Here is an 18,571-nt window from a genome sequence, read left to right as displayed (position 1 = left end):
TTGGTTTAAAGTGTTGATTTTGGCTTTTTCTTCTTTTTTGATGTGTGCATATGTTGCTATAAATTGGCTTCTGATCACTGCTTTTCTGTGTCCCAAAGATTTTTGTATGTTATGTTTTCATTCAAGGTGTTTTTGAATTTCAATTTTTTTTCCTTCTCTTATCCAGTCTTTCTCAAGGAGGGTGTTGTTGAGTTCCATGTGTTTACTCCTTTTCAGTTGACCTTCCTATTGTTAATTTCTGATTTGATAGCATTATGATCTGAGAATATGCTTTGCATTATTTCAGTGTTTTTCAATTTATGAAGGCTTGCTTTTATGGCCTAACATATGGTCTATCATGGAAAATGTTCCATGTACACTGGAAAAGAATGTATATTGTGCTTCTGTTGGGTGAAGTGCTCTGTAGATGTCTCTAAGGTCAAGTTGGTGGATTGCATTATTTAGCTCTTCTACATTTTTGTTGAGTTTCTTTCCAGTTGTTCTATCTTTGGTTGAAAGTGGTGTATTAAAGTCTCCCACTGTGACTGTGGAGTCATCTGTTTGACTATTCAACTCTTTTAAAGTCTGATTCATGTATTTTGGGGCTCTTTCATTGGGTCCATAGATATTTATTATCATTATATCTTCTTGTTCAATTGATCCTTTAATCATTTTATAATGTTCTTCCTTGTCTTGTATGGTGGTTTTTGTCTTAAAGTCAATTTGATCAGAAATTAATGTTGTCACTCCTTCTCTTTTTTGGCTGCCATTTGCATGATACATCTTTCTCCTACCTTTGATATTTAGTCTATTTTTTTCTTTGTCACTTGTAGACAGCATATTGATGGGTTTTCTTTTCTTATCCAATCTGCAAATCTCTGTCTCTTGAGGTTCATTTAATCCATTAACATTCAGTGTAATTATCAACAAGTATGAATTGGTTGCTCTCATTTTGTCATGTATTTTTTCATGGTGTCCCTGATTTCTTTGTTCCATATTATTTTTTTATGCTGAGCTCATTATTTTTATGAATTGTGTTATCACTTCCTTTGTTGCTGATGTTTTAGTATTTGCTGAATATTTGTGCTTGTTCTCTTTTTTATTGTTATGTGAAGGTTTATCATTTTTCTTTGTGGTTAGCCTGTGATTTGTAATTTTCTCCCCAAGTTTAGAACAGTCCATTCTGTCTTGTAACTCTCCTGACTTACTCAGTATTTAGAACTTCTCTAACTACACAGTATTTTCCTTCTTTTTGGTTTTTAGTTGTCCTCATTTGCCAATTGGTCTCTCATTCCCTGTTTGCAATCTTGTAAGCATATTTTACTTAGGATATATCCATAGCTGTGGTTTCTGAGTTATGTAATCTTTTGTGTTAATGGTCGGTTGTTGTTTGCTATTTTTGGTTTTCTGTTCAAAGGACTCCTTTTAGTATGTCTTGTAAGGTTGGTCTGGTTTTAACAAATTCCCTTAGTTTCTGCTTATCTGGAAATCTCCTAATTTCACTATCGTATTTGAGGGACAATTTTGCCAGGTATGTAATTCTTGGTTGAAAATTTTTTTCTTTCAGGGTTTCATATATACCATCCTATCGCCTTGTCACTTGCATGGTTTCTACTGAGAAATCAGAGCTTATTATACTGTGTGTCCTTTGTAAGTAACTTTTGGTTTTTCTCCAGCTGCTTTTAGGATTCTTTTTTAGTCTTTGGTTTTGATGAGTTTGATGATGATATGTCTGGTGATTTTCTTTTGGTTTGGGTTCCTTTTTGGGTTCATTGGACTTCTGAATGGATATATTCTCATCTTTCATCATATACAGGAAGTTCTCTTCCAACAAATCTTGGACAATTTTCTCAGGGTTATTCTCTTCCTGTTCTGGAATTCTGATTACACGTAGATTATTCCTTTTGATGGTATCCCACATGAACCTTAGGCTTTCTTCTTTTTGTTTTGATTTTTTTTCTGATTGATCCCTTTCCAAAGAGGTATTCATGTATTTGTCTTCAATCTCATTCGTTCTGTCTTCCATTGCATCAATTCTACTCCTTGCCCTTACAATGTTTTATCTATTTCTGACAATTTAGTATTCATCTTCTGGATTTCTATGTGTAGATTTAGAATCATTTCTAATTTTTCATTTATTTTGTCATTTTATTCTTTTATTTTCTTCCAAAGTTCTTCTAGGGTTTTCTCTGTGTTTTCCTTGGTCTGTCTCACAATCTTTTGAAAATACCTAAATATAATTCTTTTGAATTCCTTATCAGGGAATTCCAATACTGCTTCTTCCTCAGGGATGTGTTTGGGGTCTGTATACTGCTCCCTTCTTTATACTACTTTATCTTACTTCTTTGTGTGGACTTTGATGGTCTCTTGTCTCCGAGACATCAAGACATCCTGGTGTTGTTGTATTTAGATCTCTGTTAACTGTGACGAGCAGCCAAGGGTGTGTCAGGCTCTTCTTGGTGGTTGTTTATCGTTGGCCTGTTGGCGGAGAAGGAAGTGGTGGCTCTTACTTACTAAGTAAAGCTACAGGAGTGTGGGTGTAGTTGTGTCTTGTGGGGACGGTTGCTGTCTTCCACTCAGACAAAAATAAGAATTGAATAACTATCAAAAAAGCAAAACATGTGGACAAAACACATACCGTGTAATCACACAGGAACAGTAACCAGAAAAGAAAAACGAAACAAACAAACAAAGCAATATCTCGGGAGAGGGTAATAAGAGAAAAAAGGTAGAGGAGAATAATGAAGAAAAAAATGGGAAAAATGCAAAAAGAAAAACAAGGAATGGGGTTAACCATGAGAAAGAAAAAAAAAATTGCAACCAGGAACAGGGAAAAGAAAAAAGCTGAAAACTAGAACCTGGGAGGGGAAGAATAAAGAATAATCTTAAAAAGGACAGAAGTAATAATAATAATACTTTTAAAACAGACAAAAACAAACAAACTAAAAAACAGAAAAAAAAAAAATCAGGGCAGGGTAGGGCAGGGTGCCCGGGCTCTGTCTGAGCACACAGACTGAGATGGAGTTCCTGCCGGCCCAGAAGGTGGGTGGGAATGAGGGATGGCCGCACCTCCATTCACCAAGCAGGTATCGGGTATAAGAGTAACAAGGGGAATGTGACACCTTTCCAGTTGTCTGGGTCTGTAATGTCCTTGCAGTTCCTGGCAAGTGGATCCTATTCTTACATTCCTGGCATCTGGAAGAATGCTGTCGCTTTAAATATCCAAAATGGTCAAACCGCTCGTAAACATTCGAAATGGCTGTGTCCTCCAGATAGGTAAAAATCCACAGCTCAGCCCCCCTTCCTCTCTGCTGCTTCCCCTTTTATTCACCAGCCACCAGAGCAGTCCTCCATGCAGTTCCTGGCTAGCTGGGCTGATTTTTAGATTGATTTTTAGGCCCAACCTGTCTGTGCTGTCAGGATCGCTGCCAGACTGCAGCTCTGTATGTCTCTTTTTTTGGTGTTTTCCTGCCAATTCTTCTGCTAGTTGGAGTTTAGTCCACTTCTATATCCTTCCCTTTGGGGCTCAGGAATCCAGGATTATCTTCTGTATCTGTGTTAATTGGTTCCCCCTTTCTTTGTTGAAGAGGGTCTGTGCAGTCTTTCTGCCTATCCCGCCCTCTTATTGGAATTCCACATCTTTGTTTCTTAAATGGGGAAGAATGAAGGAACACTATGAGCATAAAGGTAAAAACCTGGCCTATAGGTGAAATAATAGAGCTAACATTTATTGAGGATCTCTGGTGGCATAGTGCTGAAGGCATTTTGACTGCTAACCAGAAGGCTGGTGGTTCAAACCCACCACCAGCCACTCCTCAAAAGGAAGAATGGGCAATCTACTTCTGTAGAGATATTGCCTCAGGATCCCATTGAGGGGAATATTTATTGAGCTACGGGCCTGAAGTTTATGTAATTTGTTGGACGCTCTGTAAGAAATTAATACAAAATTATGGATACTAGTTGCTTGGGCCCCTCTTACCATTTTTGAAGGGGCCTATTCTGGTAAGTGATCCAGTATGTATGTAGCTCTGCCTCCAACTGAGCAAATTTTATGTTGCAGGCATTTTTTAAACGCATTTTATTGAAATACAATTTATGTGCAGTGAAATACACAAAACTGAAGTGACATAGGTCAATGCATTTTTTTTTTTTTTTTCAGTGTTCCCTCCCCTCTCCTCCAACCCCTGGGAACCAAAAAAGAAAGTTTCCCTCCATATATAAACCTTTCCTTGACCCTCCACAACAATGAACTAATGCTGTGTTTGTCCTTCTGTGATTGACTTATTTCACTCAGCATAATGTCCTCTAAGTTCATCTACATTACGTGGTGTTTTGCAGACTCTGCATTATTCTTTAGTGCTGCATAGTATTCTATTATGTGTGCATCCCGTAGTTTGGTCATCCACTCTTTGGCTATAAATCTTAGAGATAAGTCCCTTGCCAGATGTGCAATTATCAGCAAATATGAACTTGTTGCTGTCATTTTTGTTATGTGCTTTTCCGTGGTGTCGATTTCTTAGTTACATATAATTTTCTGTGCTGAGCTCGTTTTGTTTATGCATCGTGTTATCACTTCCTTCATTGTTTTTTTTTTAGTATTTGCTGAATATTTATGGTGGTCCTCTTTTTTGATGTGAAGGTTTATCATTTTTCTTTGATGTTACCCTGTGATTTATAGTTTTCTTCCCAAGTGGAGAATAGTCTGTTCTATCTTGTAATTTTCTTGACTTCCCTATCATCTAGAAGTTCTGTAATGACACAGTTTTTCCCCTTTTTGGTTTGTAGTTGTCTTCATTAGTCAATTGATGTCTCTGGTTCCCTGTTTATAATCTTGTAGGCTTATTTACTTTGGATACTTCCATGGCTGGGTTGGTTTCTGGGTTATATCACCAAGAGTGATAATGGTCAGTTGTTGTTGGCTGTTGTTGCTTCTTTGTCCAAAGGGCTCCCTTGAGCATCTCTTGTAAGGTTGGTCTGGTTTTAACAAATTCCCTTAATTTCTGCTTTTCTGGAAATGTCCTAATTTCACCACCACCATGTTTGAGGGACAATTTTTCTGGGTACATAATTCTTGGTTGGAAATTTTTCTCTTTCAGGGTTTTATATATACCATCCCATTGTCTTCTCACCTGCATGGTTCCTGCTGAGAAATCCGAGCTTAGTCTTACTGGTTGCCCCTTGTAGCGAACTTTTTGTTTTTCCCGTGCTGCTCTCATGATTCTTTCTTTGTCTTTGGTTTTGGTAAGTTTGATGATGATATGTCTCGGTGATTTTCTTTTGGGGTGTATCCTGTTTGGGGTTCATTGGACTTCCTGAATGGATATATTCTCATCTTTCATCATATCAGGGGAGTTCTCCTCCAACAAATCTTGGACAAGATTTTCTCTTTGGTTTTATTTGTCTCTTCCTGTTCTGTAATTCTGATTACATGTAGGTTATTCCTTTTGATGGTATACCACATGAACCTTAGGCTTTCTTCATTTTGTTTTTATCTTTTTTCTGATTTATTCCTTTCCAAAGAAATGTTCAGGTATTTGCCTTCAATCTCACTAATTCTGTCTTCCATTGATTTGATTCTGCTCCTTTGCCGATTCAATGTCTTATTTGTGTCTGAAACTTTAGTGTTAATATTCTGGATTTCTGTGTGTACGTTTTGTATCAATTTTTCCTTTATTTTGTTCTTGTATTGTCTTTCAGAATTGTTCTAGGGTTTTTCTGTGTTTTCCTTGATCTGTCTCTCAATTCATTGAAGGTACATAAATATAATTCTTTTGAATTCCTTATCAGGGAGTTTCAGTGCTGCGTCTTCTTCAGGGATGTGTTTTGGGTCTGTATTCTAGTCTCTTGTTTCTCCTGCTTTATCTTGCTTCTTTGTGTGGACTTTGATGTCCTGTTGTCTCCTAGGCATTACGATGTTTTTGTGTTTAAATTTAATTGGTGATTGTATGTTGGAGTGACTGGTCCACAATTTTCATTTTGTTTTGTTTGTATGTTATCTACACAAGCAGGGTACTGTGCTATGGTCCTCTATTTGCTAGTGGGCAGCATTTATACATCACCACCTGTCCCCTTTCCTGTTGTCAGCCTCTCGTATGTCCCTGCCAACCTTGGCAAACAGAGCCTATTCTTAGGTCCCTGGAATCCAAATGAAAATGCTATCACTTTAAAATCCAAAATGGTTCTCACTTGTAAAGATTCAAAATGGCTGTGCCCTCGGTCACTTTAAATACCCAAAATGGCCGCTGCTTGTAAATATTCAAAATGGCTGCACCTTCCGTCACTTTAAATATCCAAAATGGCTGCCGCATGTAAACAATCAAAATAGCTCCATCCTCCGGACAGTGGAAAGTCAACAGCTCAGGTTGTCTCCCACCTTGCTGTTTCCTTTCCTAGTCATAGGCCACTAGCGCAGTCATCCCTGCAGCCCTTGGTGACCAGAGGTAATCTTAAGGTCAATTCTCAGTTCCCAACACCACTTGGAACTATTCAGGCTGTTGGTCCCATTGGAGTAGCTGACATTCTGCAGCTTTGATTGTCCACTAGTTAGGGCCTAATCCACTTCTGTATAGTTTCTTTCAAAACTCAGGGCTCCAGGATTATCTTCTGTATCTCTGTCAATCGGTTTTTCTTTTCTTTGTTGAAGAGGGTCTGTGTCGTTTGTCTGCCTATTTGTCCATCTTACCAGAAATCCTGTAGGCATTTTTCTAATTGTATTCTTACTTAAGCTTCACAACAACAGTAAGAGGTAATTTTTTTTTTTTTACTTCAATATAAATTTATTAAATACCTACCAAAATGATTCTTACCAATAATCTGTGGATGTAAAGAATACGAAATTCTGGGAAAAGGATTTGCATCCCAGTGGTAATCCAGATGAACAGTCAAGGTTGAAAACCCATGACTTATCTGGTATGACAGGAAGTAGCAGTAAAGTTTCGATGACTGATTGGATTCAGCAACAAGGATGCAAACAGAATCAAGGTGATTCCAAATGTTTAAGCCTGAGAGACATAAACCTGGAAAAATGAGAATATCTTTGTCATCATTAAAAATAATCTACTGAGATCTCCTATTTTTTCTATATTAAAGTTCAGAAAATCTCACCCACTGTAAAACACCTAGATTTTAGAAATTTTATGATAAATAAAGTTACTTATGAATTGATTCTAATTCAGGGCTACCTCATGAATATCACAATAGAACTTTGCTCTGTAGGGTTTGCAATGGCTGACTTTTCGGCAGTAGATCCCTAGCCCTGCTTCCAAGCCAAAGAGGTAAATTTTTACAAAGAAACAAAGAGGATAAGTAATTTGCCCATAGTCACACGGTTACTGATCTTAGAAAGTATAGTACTGGAAAGCAAAGTGTAGGATTAATTAATAGAAGGTTTTGAATGCTGGTCTAAACTATTTGCATGGTAGGCAGTGAGAAGTTATTAATGTAAGTTTTGGAGCTGGAGATGAATTAATATCAATATGTAACTTAAGTAAGTGAATGTAATAATTAAATAAGATTATGTAAGTTATGAAATAAAAAAATGGAAGATACTAGAGGTCATTAAGCCTTCTCATGAATCTAAGAACCTGATAAGTTGAATGAATTCATTGAAATAGAGAAAAGGAGGCAAATATAAGAGTTTAATGTGGAAGAAAGATGAACAGGATTTAATGATGGATTGTAAAGACTGAGAAAGAACAGTCAGGTATTGAGTATCTCTTATGAACATGCTAGGCATAATCATTTTATCTAAACAGCAGAGTAGGAAACTGAAGCTTGGGAAAGCTAAGTAATTTGTCAAAGCTTCTCACATGCCTAGTAAAATAGCCAAGTCAGCCTAATACTGTATCCATTACTCTGTACAATAATAACCCTGAGCCATGTTTGAGTTTGAATGGCCAGTAGTAGCAGTGCAGTGAAGGGAAATGGGAACATAGGAAGGAACTGTACCATATGCAAAGAGGTGAATTCAGTTTTCTATGTAACCATCATTAATCCAAGTAGGTGTCCACATAATGGTAAGTCTCAGGCAGTTAGAAATAAGAAAATGGTGACTAGAAAGCATATAGAAAAGAATGAGCTAAATTGTCAGTATGAGTCAACTCTCATTGATTGTATTGACAGGACTTAGAAAATTCAAGAGCTGAACTAATATTAAACAAGCTAAATTAAGGACTAGGAAAATAAAGATTTTATCTGTGGGTAAAAAGCCTGATACAATGTGATACATTTTAACAATTTATTTTAAATTTTGCAGATGGTTTTTGGAATTATCTATATTGAAAACCTACAGAGTATAAAATAGGCAAAATCTAGGAATCCCTATAAAGATTACTTTTCTGCCTTTGCCAGTTTATTGATTGTGACCATCATTGTGCAACAAGATTTTCACAACAAAGAAAGCATTTATAAATATTGGGGACAATCCCAGGCATGTTTTTGAAAACCAGTTTTATATTTGTAGTATTACTATTGGATTAGAAAAATATATCTTCAGAGAAATTCAGAAAACAAATTAACTATTTTAAATGTGATACTGAGTTCTATAAAGGAAAAATTAAACTAGATGTAGTTATTAAAGATAATCATTTAGTATTTTTACTATGTGTAGTTACAGTCATCATAAATTTGCATATGGGAATAACTTACAACAAAAATGAAATTTTATCAGTTATTGTTATTGGCTTCATTTTATCAGTTATGTTATTGGCTTCATTCTAGAAGGCTTCATGCAGTACTTAGTGTTGGAGAGTTAGAAGTTATAAAACTGAACTTAACTTTTCTATTGAATGTGTTCCTTATGGCAGGGGCCAAAACAAATTAGATTCTATAAGGAAGATGAGTCGGGGCCGACTCGACGGCACATAACAACAACAACAACAACAAGGAAGATGAGGGGGAGGGGAGGATGAAAACACGCAAAGAAAATAGCAGAATTTTTAACCAAGATACTGTTTCAATTCCATTCCTCAAATATTAGAAAGAGAAAAATGTTATCTTTAATTAATTATTTATTTTGCTCATAATTTTGTGAAAGTGACAAAGGGTTATGCAATCTAGAAAATTGAAGCTTTTCACTTTCATAATAATTTTTATTGCTTTGTTCATAATTGAGTTAGGACTTGTCACATTTTAGGTGTAAAAATAGATTGCTGTTTCAGAAAGTTTGGATTTCTAAAATATTTTTTGTTTCTGTTTTCTTCTTTCCCCCCAACTCCTACCAGTGGACAAACTACATTCATGGTTGGCAGGATCGTTGGGTAGTTTTGAAAAATAATACTCTGAGTTATTACAAATCTGAAGATGAAACAGAATATGGCTGCAGAGGATCCATCTGTCTTAGCAAAGCTGTCATCACGGTAAGTTGCTTGTCTCTTTCATTTAGCACATATTTATTGAGCCTCAACTGTATACCAGGCACTATTCTAGGAGCTAAGGAATTCTGGTGGTGCACTGGGTCAGGCATTCGGCTGCTAACTGAAAGGTTGGCAGTTCGAACTTACCTCTGCAGGAGAGAGATGTGGCAGTCTGCTTCTGTAAACAGTTTACAGCCTTTTTTTTTTCTTTCTTTTTTATTGTGATTTGGGTGAGGGTTTACAGAGCAAATTCACTTTCCATACAGCAGTTTCATGACATTGACCACAGTTTACCACAATGTAACAGCTCCCCTCCCACTTCCTCCCCATAGTTACCTCTTCCTAGTGTCCATCCCTCCATGGACTCCTGCCCCCTGAGCTGTCTCCCTGTGCATAGGCAGCCCTTCTTTCTCAAACAATTTACAGCCTTGTCCTGTAGGGTCGCTATGAGTTGGGAATTGACTCTCTAGCAATGAGTTTGGTTTTGGGGTTTATGCTAGGCACTTGGAATCCATCTATGAATAAAATAGATAAAGATTTCATGTCCTGTAGAGCAAATATTCTAATATTTTTTTCCATACTTACTTTGGAGTACTTATTACTACATACTGTTATTTTGTATAGGAGCTCTGGTAGTGTAGTGCCTAAGGCACTTGACTGCTAACCAGAAGGCTGGCCATTCAAGCCCACCAGCCACGCCTTGGAAACCCAAAGAGGGGTCGCTATGAGTTGGGCTCGACACGACAGCACATAACAACAACAACATTATTTTGTATAGACGTGTAGTATTTATCTAATTTGTATGCCAAACCAGGTTAAGGACTTCAGAAAAAAAGATGTTAGACGCTTTCATATCTGATGGAATTAGGACAGTTACTTGGTAGGTTATTTAAAACATTAAAGCAGAAGGATCATAGAAACAAAACTCAAAGCTTATAATTTTTTATTTTAACTGAAACTATATAAATGCTTATTTATTTGCCAAATTTTTGATATAGAGCAAATGCCATCTCTTTGAATGTAAGCTGAGAGAATTTAACTTGTTCTTGTATAGACTAGATCCATAATGCATAATCTTTGGTTTCCAGTTTTGATTTCTCTCAAATGGAATAAAAGTTTAAAGATGCTTTAAAAAACCTTAAGTACAGGCCCTGATTTTTTGCTTTTGTGTGTGTTTAAGATTTTTCACTACTATTTTACAGTTGTCGCTCTTTTATTTAATTCAGAATCTTTTAAAGATATGACCCACCTTTATTAGTCATTTTACTTAATTTTTGTTCAATTTAGTTTACATGGAAACCACCTTTATTGCACTCATATCCTATAGACTTACATAATAATATTTAATAAAATATATAAGGATCACAAGTATAACTGGCATAAACAGGTTTAGGAACAAGCAAATGACCTTTGTTAAGGATATAACTCAACTAGTGGAATAAGAAGTGCCTGATTTACTAAAAATAATCCATATTAGCTAAAAGTGGTTACAGTACCATAGATGTATTTATACAGGGTAAAAAGAATCTTGTAAAGACAGGTCATTGAAATGGAGGTCAGTTAAGGGAGCTATTATAGTTATATTCTAAAATGGTTATGCTGAAACTTAAAAGCACAGATTTTACTGATACATTCAAAAAGACAAATTTTCTCCTGATAGAACCTATATTGCTTCTAAAGTATGTACTTTGGATTATGTTATATAAATGCACATTTTTATGTGACGTATTTAAGGAAAATCTTACAGCATTTTCCCATCATCAATTTTATATATCCTATCCTCCTTGTATGGGAGCTCTGGTTGCATAGTGCCTAAGACACTTGACTGCTAACCAGAAGGCTGGCGGTTCAAACCCACTAGCCACTCCTTGGAAGGAGGGTTGGGCAATCTACTTTCGTAGTGATACTGCCTCAGAAACTCAGGGAGGGGTCGCTATGGGTCGGGTCCAACTTGACGGCACATAACAACAACAACAACAGTATGTGGTACATTATGGGTGTATAGTGATTGCATCTAATTTAATATTTTGGATGTTTTTTTCTTTTTTTAAAGAGTTCATTATTGATACTAGGAAACAGAATAATAGAAAGATACTTGAAGTATCTATCTTCCCTTGGTCCTTCCTCTTCCCTCTTTTTTTTTTCACTTTATCAGATGCTTATTAGTTAGATGTTTGACACTTTGAAAATAATATACTGATAATTGATTTGAAAATAGATAGGAATGAAATTTATTTTATTACATATTAAGTAGTAGTATTCCTAGAAGGAATCCTAGTGGTGCAACGCTAAAGCTTTCAGCTACTAACCAAAAGGTTGGTTTGAACCCATCCAGCTGCTGTGCAGGAAAAAGACCTGGTGATCTGGTCCCATAAAGATCCCAGCCTAGAAAACCCTCTGGGGGCTGTTGTGCTCTGTCACGGGGGTCGCTATGAGTCAAAATGGACTCAGTGGCACCTTACAGCAATAGTATTCCTAGAAACCATGCTAGTTTTTATAAAGTTCCGTATAGATATCTTATCTTGAATTATGGTGTATAGTAATAATAATGGCTTATTTGGGTAAAAGAGTATTTGTAATAAACATTTATATTGCCTCTGCTCAGGAGAAAAAAATATGTTAGTTCATTCTAGGTTTTTATTATAGCTGTATTTATATACAGAATTCTCATAGTAGTACATGGTCAAAGAAATGGGTAGCCAAGTGAGATAACTTGAATACTTTAGAAGGAGAGGTTGAAAAGGTTGGAAGTATTCACTGGAATAAGTAGTAGTAGAAAAGGCAAAAAGATGAATGAAGCAGCAGAATCTAAATGAACTGTAGTTAGTCTTAGAGTGAAATAGATGGTTGGGAAAAACACAGGCATTTATATTTATGAACTCTTCAACTGTCATTCTATTCCTTGTTAATCAGCATCCACACACTCCATGTTACATATTTCAGGGAAATTATTAAAAATGGCTGAATTCTGTGTCAGAATAAAGCTTGCAAATAGAATATATATTTTAGCTAAATAAAAAAGTAATTCTGTACTAATATTCTTGCCATTTAATTAGGAATCCTTCCTAATTTTTTTTTCTTAAATATGGGCTGTAACGTGTATCACCTCTTTGAAGGCGAATAACAAATATTAATCTCGAATTTGTTTACATAGCACCATTATGAAATTGATGGTATTTATATGTAAAGAAATTTGGACTTGAGTAGTGACTTTACTGTAACCATTTGTTACCATCATGAGACCTTGGTGCACTTTAGTGCCTAAGCCCACCTTTTTTTGATAGAGTCTAATTTATTGTTAAATTGACATGTAGTGTAATAACTTAAGGCATTCTTAATTTATAAAAATCACTTACTTTTTAGCCATAATAATAAATTGGGTAAAATCTTTTAAAGAAGAATTTTCTGAGCAAATTTATTACCTGGAAATTATCTGTAATGTGAAAGGTTTGGGATTAAATGAGTGAAAAGAAAAACATCTTTGTCTTCATGAAAAGATGAGCTGTCTGTATGTACAATAAATTGTTATTGGAAGAAAGTTTAGTTTCTTAATTATTACTTACTAGTAACTTGCAGCTTTTTTTTTTTTTTTTTTTTTTTTTTCAAAATTTTTTTTTTTTTTTTTTTTTTTTAAAATTTTTTTTTTTTTTTTTTTTTTTTAAAATTTTTTTTTTTTTTTTTTTATTTTAAGAAATTTTTTTTTTTTTTTTTTTTAGGATTTGGGTGAAGATTTACAGAGTAAATTCACTTTTCATACAGCAGTTCACATATACTTTGTCTCATGTCATTGACCAAAATTTACAATGCAGCAGCTCCCCTCCCACTTCCTCCCCATAGTTACCTCCTCCCAGTGTCCATCCCTTCATACTCTTCGAGAGGCCCATTTTCTGCCAACCCTGTATATGATCTTGGATACACTCTCCATTTAGACATACATAATTGTTTAGCTTGTTCACCCATCTATCCGTCCCTATACCCATATTTGCTTTCATTAACAACTCAGTATTGTATTTACAAAGGGGTTCATATTTGTTGTTTGTAATGCCCATGTAACTCTCTCTGTCTTTCTCATCCTCAATGCTGCCATATTGGTCACTCACATTTGGTACATTGCCCTTCTCTTCACCCAAATCAATATTTATCTCTATCTATCTAACAGCATTCCCTCCCCTTCCCTCCCACCCCTGGTAACCAACAAAGAAAATGTCCTCCAATATATAAACATTTCCTTAACTTTTACAATAACGGACTAATACAATATTTGTCCTTTTGTGACTGACTTATTTCGCTCAGCATAATGTCCTCCAAGTTCATCCACGTTATGCGGTGTTCTGCAGATTCTACATTATTCTTTAGCGTTGCATAGTATTCCATTGTGTGAATGTACCAAAGTTTGGTTATCCATTCCTCAGTTGTTGGACATCTAGGTTGTTTCCAAGTTTTGGCTATTGTAAATAGTGCTGCGATGAACATCGGCGTGCATATATCTGTTCTTGTCATGGCTCTCGCTTCTTTAGGGTATATACCTAGTAATGGGATGGCTGGGTCAAATGGTATTTGTATTTCCAACTTTTGAAGGAATCGCCATACTGCTTTCCACAATGGTTGTACCATTTTACAGTCCCACCAGCAGTGTATGAGAGTCCCAATCTCTCCACAACCTCGCCAGCATTTGTTATTTTCTGTCTTGTTGAACTTTGCTACTAGTGCTGGAGCAAGATGGTATCTCATTGTTGTTTTGATTAACTTGCAGCTTTTTTTAAGCTTCCCATAAAACCTGCCAATATTGCTTCAATTTCAAAGCAGTGTTTATGGAGCACATAAACTATTTTTTGTTATTACTCTGTTTCAAAATAAGAATGTATATGGTTAAGAAAATAAAATTTGTGGCATTAAAATGCGTCTCTTTCTTGTAAGTCATGCAGCCAAAAAGTAACCAAGGTTAAATTTCTGGTATTTCCTTCCAAAAAAATTTGTATGTATTGACAGATGTATTGAGGAGCGTTCAGCTGCTAACTAAAAGATTGATGGTTCAAACCCACCATCAGCTCCTTGGGAGACAGAGGAAGCAGTCTGTTTCCTTAAAGATTCACAGCCTTGGAAACCCTATGGAACAGTCGTACTCTGTCTTACAGGGTTTCTGCGAGTCAGAATCAACTTGATGGCTGTAGGTTTTTTTTTTGACAAGTATTTATTTGTTTATATCTTCAATGCAGTGAATTACTTAGTATAGCCCTTCTAGCCATGGTTTTTGTGACTCCCACCAGATGACTGGGTGCTATGCAAATATGAAGGCTTGTGGCCTACCAAGGGGGTTGGATAGCTTTCTAATAATGTAAATAAAGGACATAGCCCCTTGTGGGGGGAGAGACTGTGCAAATAAGGGATATAGAACCCTAACATGGGAATTGGTCAGTTTTACGGACTTGCTAGGCTTAAAATAGGCCATCCCAGAGGTGAAAAGGGGAAGATCTCAGTACCATTGCGAAAGAAGGCTATGAACGAAATCTGTTCTTTGAACTCATGATCCCTATGCTGAACTTCATCAATCCAGGAGGCAGAATGGTGACGCCAGAGACAGTGAGAAACTGGCAGAGAAAAGGCAGCAGCAGAGGCAGCAGAACCAAGAGATTGGCAAGAGAGAGAGCAGTGGGCTTCCCTGTCCCCAGAGTGAGAAAGCTGAGTGCCTTTGAGCAGGAGGCTTGCTGGTGGAGTCAGGTGCCTCTGGGCATTTAACCTAGGAGCTACAGAGCTATGCTCACTGACCCAGGGAATGTGAAAACTGAGTGCCTTTGGGCAGAGGCTTACTGTTGGAGTAGGCTACCTCTAGGCATTTATCAGCAGAGCTAAAAGAGCTGTGTAACACTTGGCTGAGCAGGACAGAGCCCATGCCAAGGGGCCAAGGGCCAGAAAAAAACCTGCCATTAGACATGGCTGAGGGAAGGCTCTTCCTGATTGAAGAACTGTATCCTGAGTGTTCCTGATCCTGCATTGTAACCTGTTACTTCCCTAATAAACCCCATAATCACAAGTGTTGTTTGTGAGTTCTGTGTGGCCACTGCAGTGAATTATCGAACCCAGCAGAGAAGTAGAGAATGCTGTGGGAAGACATTTGGTGTCAGAATTGATGAAAGGTTAAAGGATGGTGGCTTGTCTGACTTCCCCTTCATAAGAATCAGCCTTGGGCTGTTGATGTTGATATTGATCTTCCTCTTCACTTGTGAAGTTAGAAGAGGTCAGATGACAAAAAGTTTTTACAATCTCCTTCACTTATGTACACAAATAGTATCATACTAAATCTATTGTTCTACATCTTGTTTTCTTTTAATAGATTTTAAGCATTAACTTGTTATAGACAGATGTACTATTGTTTAATTTTCCATTTTCTGTTCTTGGACATTTTGGCTGATACTCAGTTTTGTGTTATTACCAATATTATCGGGACAAATATATAGACATTTAAAGAATTTCAGTGTCAAATTGCCTTTTCAGAAAACTACTACTTTTCACTCCTACCAATAATGTTTGAGTGTCTTTATTTTCTCATATGAGGAAAGTTGGTTTTTGTTAAAATATTTATCAGACTGCTAGATTTAAAGTATTTTAAAATACATTTTTTGTTCATGAGGTGATTGACTTCATGTGTTTATAGCCCATTTATAGTTCTTTTTCTCCTTCTGCCAATAACATTGATTTCCTTTATATATTTTCAAATTTTTGTTCCTTATTGATTTGTCGATGTTCTTTATGTCATACTGATTGAGTCGGGTCTGACTTAACAGCACATAACAACAACAGCAATTGGTCGTTGTATTTGTTGCACATATTTGGCCTAGGTTGTCTTTTATCTACTACTTCTTTGCTTGTGTTATAATACTTTTACTTTTTGTTGTAGTTAGCTGCCATTGAGTTAGCCCTGACTCATGGTGACTGCATACACAGTGGAACTCTTGTGATCCATAGGATTTTCACTCACCAACTTTTGGAGGTGGATTGCCAGTTCTTTCTTCCTAGTCCATCTTAGTTTGGAAGCTCCACTGGAATCTGCATAGTAACATGGACGCCTCCAATGACAGCCAAGTGGTAGCTGCGCATTAAATGTATTGGCTAGGAATTGAACCCAGATCTCCTGCGTGGAAGGCAAGAATTCGACCAATGAGCGATTAATGTGCATATGTATTTTTACTTAGGGAAATTTTAAGTGTTTGTATATTCTATGTATTTGGTTATGTTTAGATAGGCCTTTTTCCCTCAAAGACATTTCTATATAAACTTAACTATTTTTATCTAGAATTTATGTTTGAATTTTGATTCCTGTAGAAGTTATCTTAGTGTAAGGAATGATTTGGGAATTTAGCTTTTTCCAAATGACTAATGCTGTTAATTGAATTTACCTCTTCCCCCCATTAGTTTGAAATGCCAGCTTTATCATATACTATATTCTTGTGTGTATGTGAGGTTGTTTCTGAATTCTATTCTGTTTAGATGGTCTGGCTAACCTTCTTTACTGTGTTTAAAATTATGTTACTATTATTTCATCCACAGAGTCCGTATTCATTCATTTATGCCAGTTACACTGCTAGTGACCCTTTGTGAAGATAAGAGAAGTTGTTTGTTTGTAGTTGCTGAGATTAGAAGATGTTTTGGGAATTACTTAGGTGGAGATTTTTGGTGTCATGGTAATAATATTGTCTTTATAATTGGTTTACCTGAGTTCTGTAGTTCCAGGCCTTACTTTAGGAATCTGATTTTGTATATGTGGTATTTTGTAGAATTTCTTTAATCACCATATGAGTTGAATTCCTATTCTTCTCATATATTGGTTACAAAGACGTTTATTCATCAATTTCATGTTTCAATATTTTATAAAGGAAAACTGATAGATAATGAAAATGCTTATTACTAGATTTAAAAATAAAATAAGGTCAAATAGCACAAATATGTGTTGGGGTTAGAGGAAGGGAAGTGGAGAGATCTTGGCAAAATTAAATAAACCAATGGAAATGTAAAAGCTAGAGAAGGAAGTGTTCTAAAAGAAGCAACACATAAAAATAAACAATTTTAAAAGCACCAAATGAAGAATAACAACAAAAACAACCCATTGCCATCAAGTCGATTCTGACTCATAGCACCCCTATGTATAGGACAGAGTAGAACTGTCCCATAGGGTTTCCTAGGCTGTAATATTTACCGGAACAGATTGTCTGTCTTTTCTGCAGTGGAGCCACTGGTGGGTTTGAACCATTGACTTTTCCATTAGCAGCTGAGCCCTTAGCCATTACCACCAAACCAAAACTGAACCCACTGTCATCGAGTCGATTCCAACTCACGGTGATCCTACAGACAGAGGTAATGTTTCCAAGGCTCTGGTAGTATAGTGCCTAAGGCACTTGACTGCTAACCAGAAGGCTGGCGATTCAAACCTACCAGCCACTCCTCCGAAGGAAGATTGGGCAATCTATTGCCATAGTGATACTGCCTCGGAAACCCATGGAGGGGTCACTATGAGTCAGGCCTGACTCGACGGTATATAACATAACAACAACAAATCTTTACAGAAACAGATTGCCTCATCTTTCTCCCATGGAGCGGCTAGTGGATTTAAACCACTGACCTTTTGGTTAGCAGCTGAATGCTTTAACCACTGCACCACCAGAGCTTTTTATTATACCACCAAAAACCAAACCTACAGAACCCAGGTAAGGGTGCTACGAAAGGTTTCCAACAGGGAGACAAACTTGTCTGTTGGTTTGTCTTACCATGGTGACGTGTTGATGTGAGTTTTGAGGCTGAGCCACTGGTGTTTCAAACCCAGTGGGATGCACATGGTGCACAGGTATCAGCCCAGCTTACAGACTGAGACAGACTAAGAAGAAGGAAGAGGCCGTCCACTTCTCAAAGAATTGGCCAGGGAAAACCTTACGAATAGCAAAGAAACACTGTTTGATACATTACCGCGTAACTTTATGAATAGTCTGGTTAGGTTATAAGACTCTCAAAATACGACTGGGAAAGAGCTGCATCATTTGAGTAAACCCAGCCTTACTCCTATGGATAAGGTAAAGCTTTTAAGACTTCCGTTTGCTGATGTGGCACCACTCAAGTTGAAGAGAAACAGCTGCAGACATCCATTAATCATCCGAACATGGAATGTACAAAGTATGAATCTAGGAAAATTGGAAGTTGTCAAAAAGGAAATGGAACGTGTAAAGATTGATATCCTCGGCATTAGTGAGCTG

General features: G+C 36.6%; 1 protein-coding gene across 1 annotated transcript in view; it reads left to right on the top strand.

Moving 5' to 3' along the window:
• CERT1 (ceramide transporter 1) overlaps positions 1-18,571 on the top strand; it is a 246,090-nt gene that overhangs the window by 9,648 nt on the left and 217,871 nt on the right. The window contains exon 3 of the mRNA XM_007943355.2: positions 9,201-9,335. Within this exon, the coding sequence (XP_007941546.1) occupies positions 9,201-9,335 (135 nt within the window). The remainder of the gene's footprint in view (positions 1-9,200; positions 9,336-18,571) is intronic.

Source organism: Orycteropus afer, unplaced genomic scaffold, assembly GCF_000298275.1.
Source record: "Orycteropus afer afer isolate SDZICR_OR568_19922 unplaced genomic scaffold, OryAfe1.0 scaffold00104, whole genome shotgun sequence".
NCBI lineage: Eukaryota > Metazoa > Chordata > Mammalia > Tubulidentata > Orycteropodidae > Orycteropus > Orycteropus afer.
This window is presented reverse-complemented; position numbering and strand designations above follow the sequence as displayed.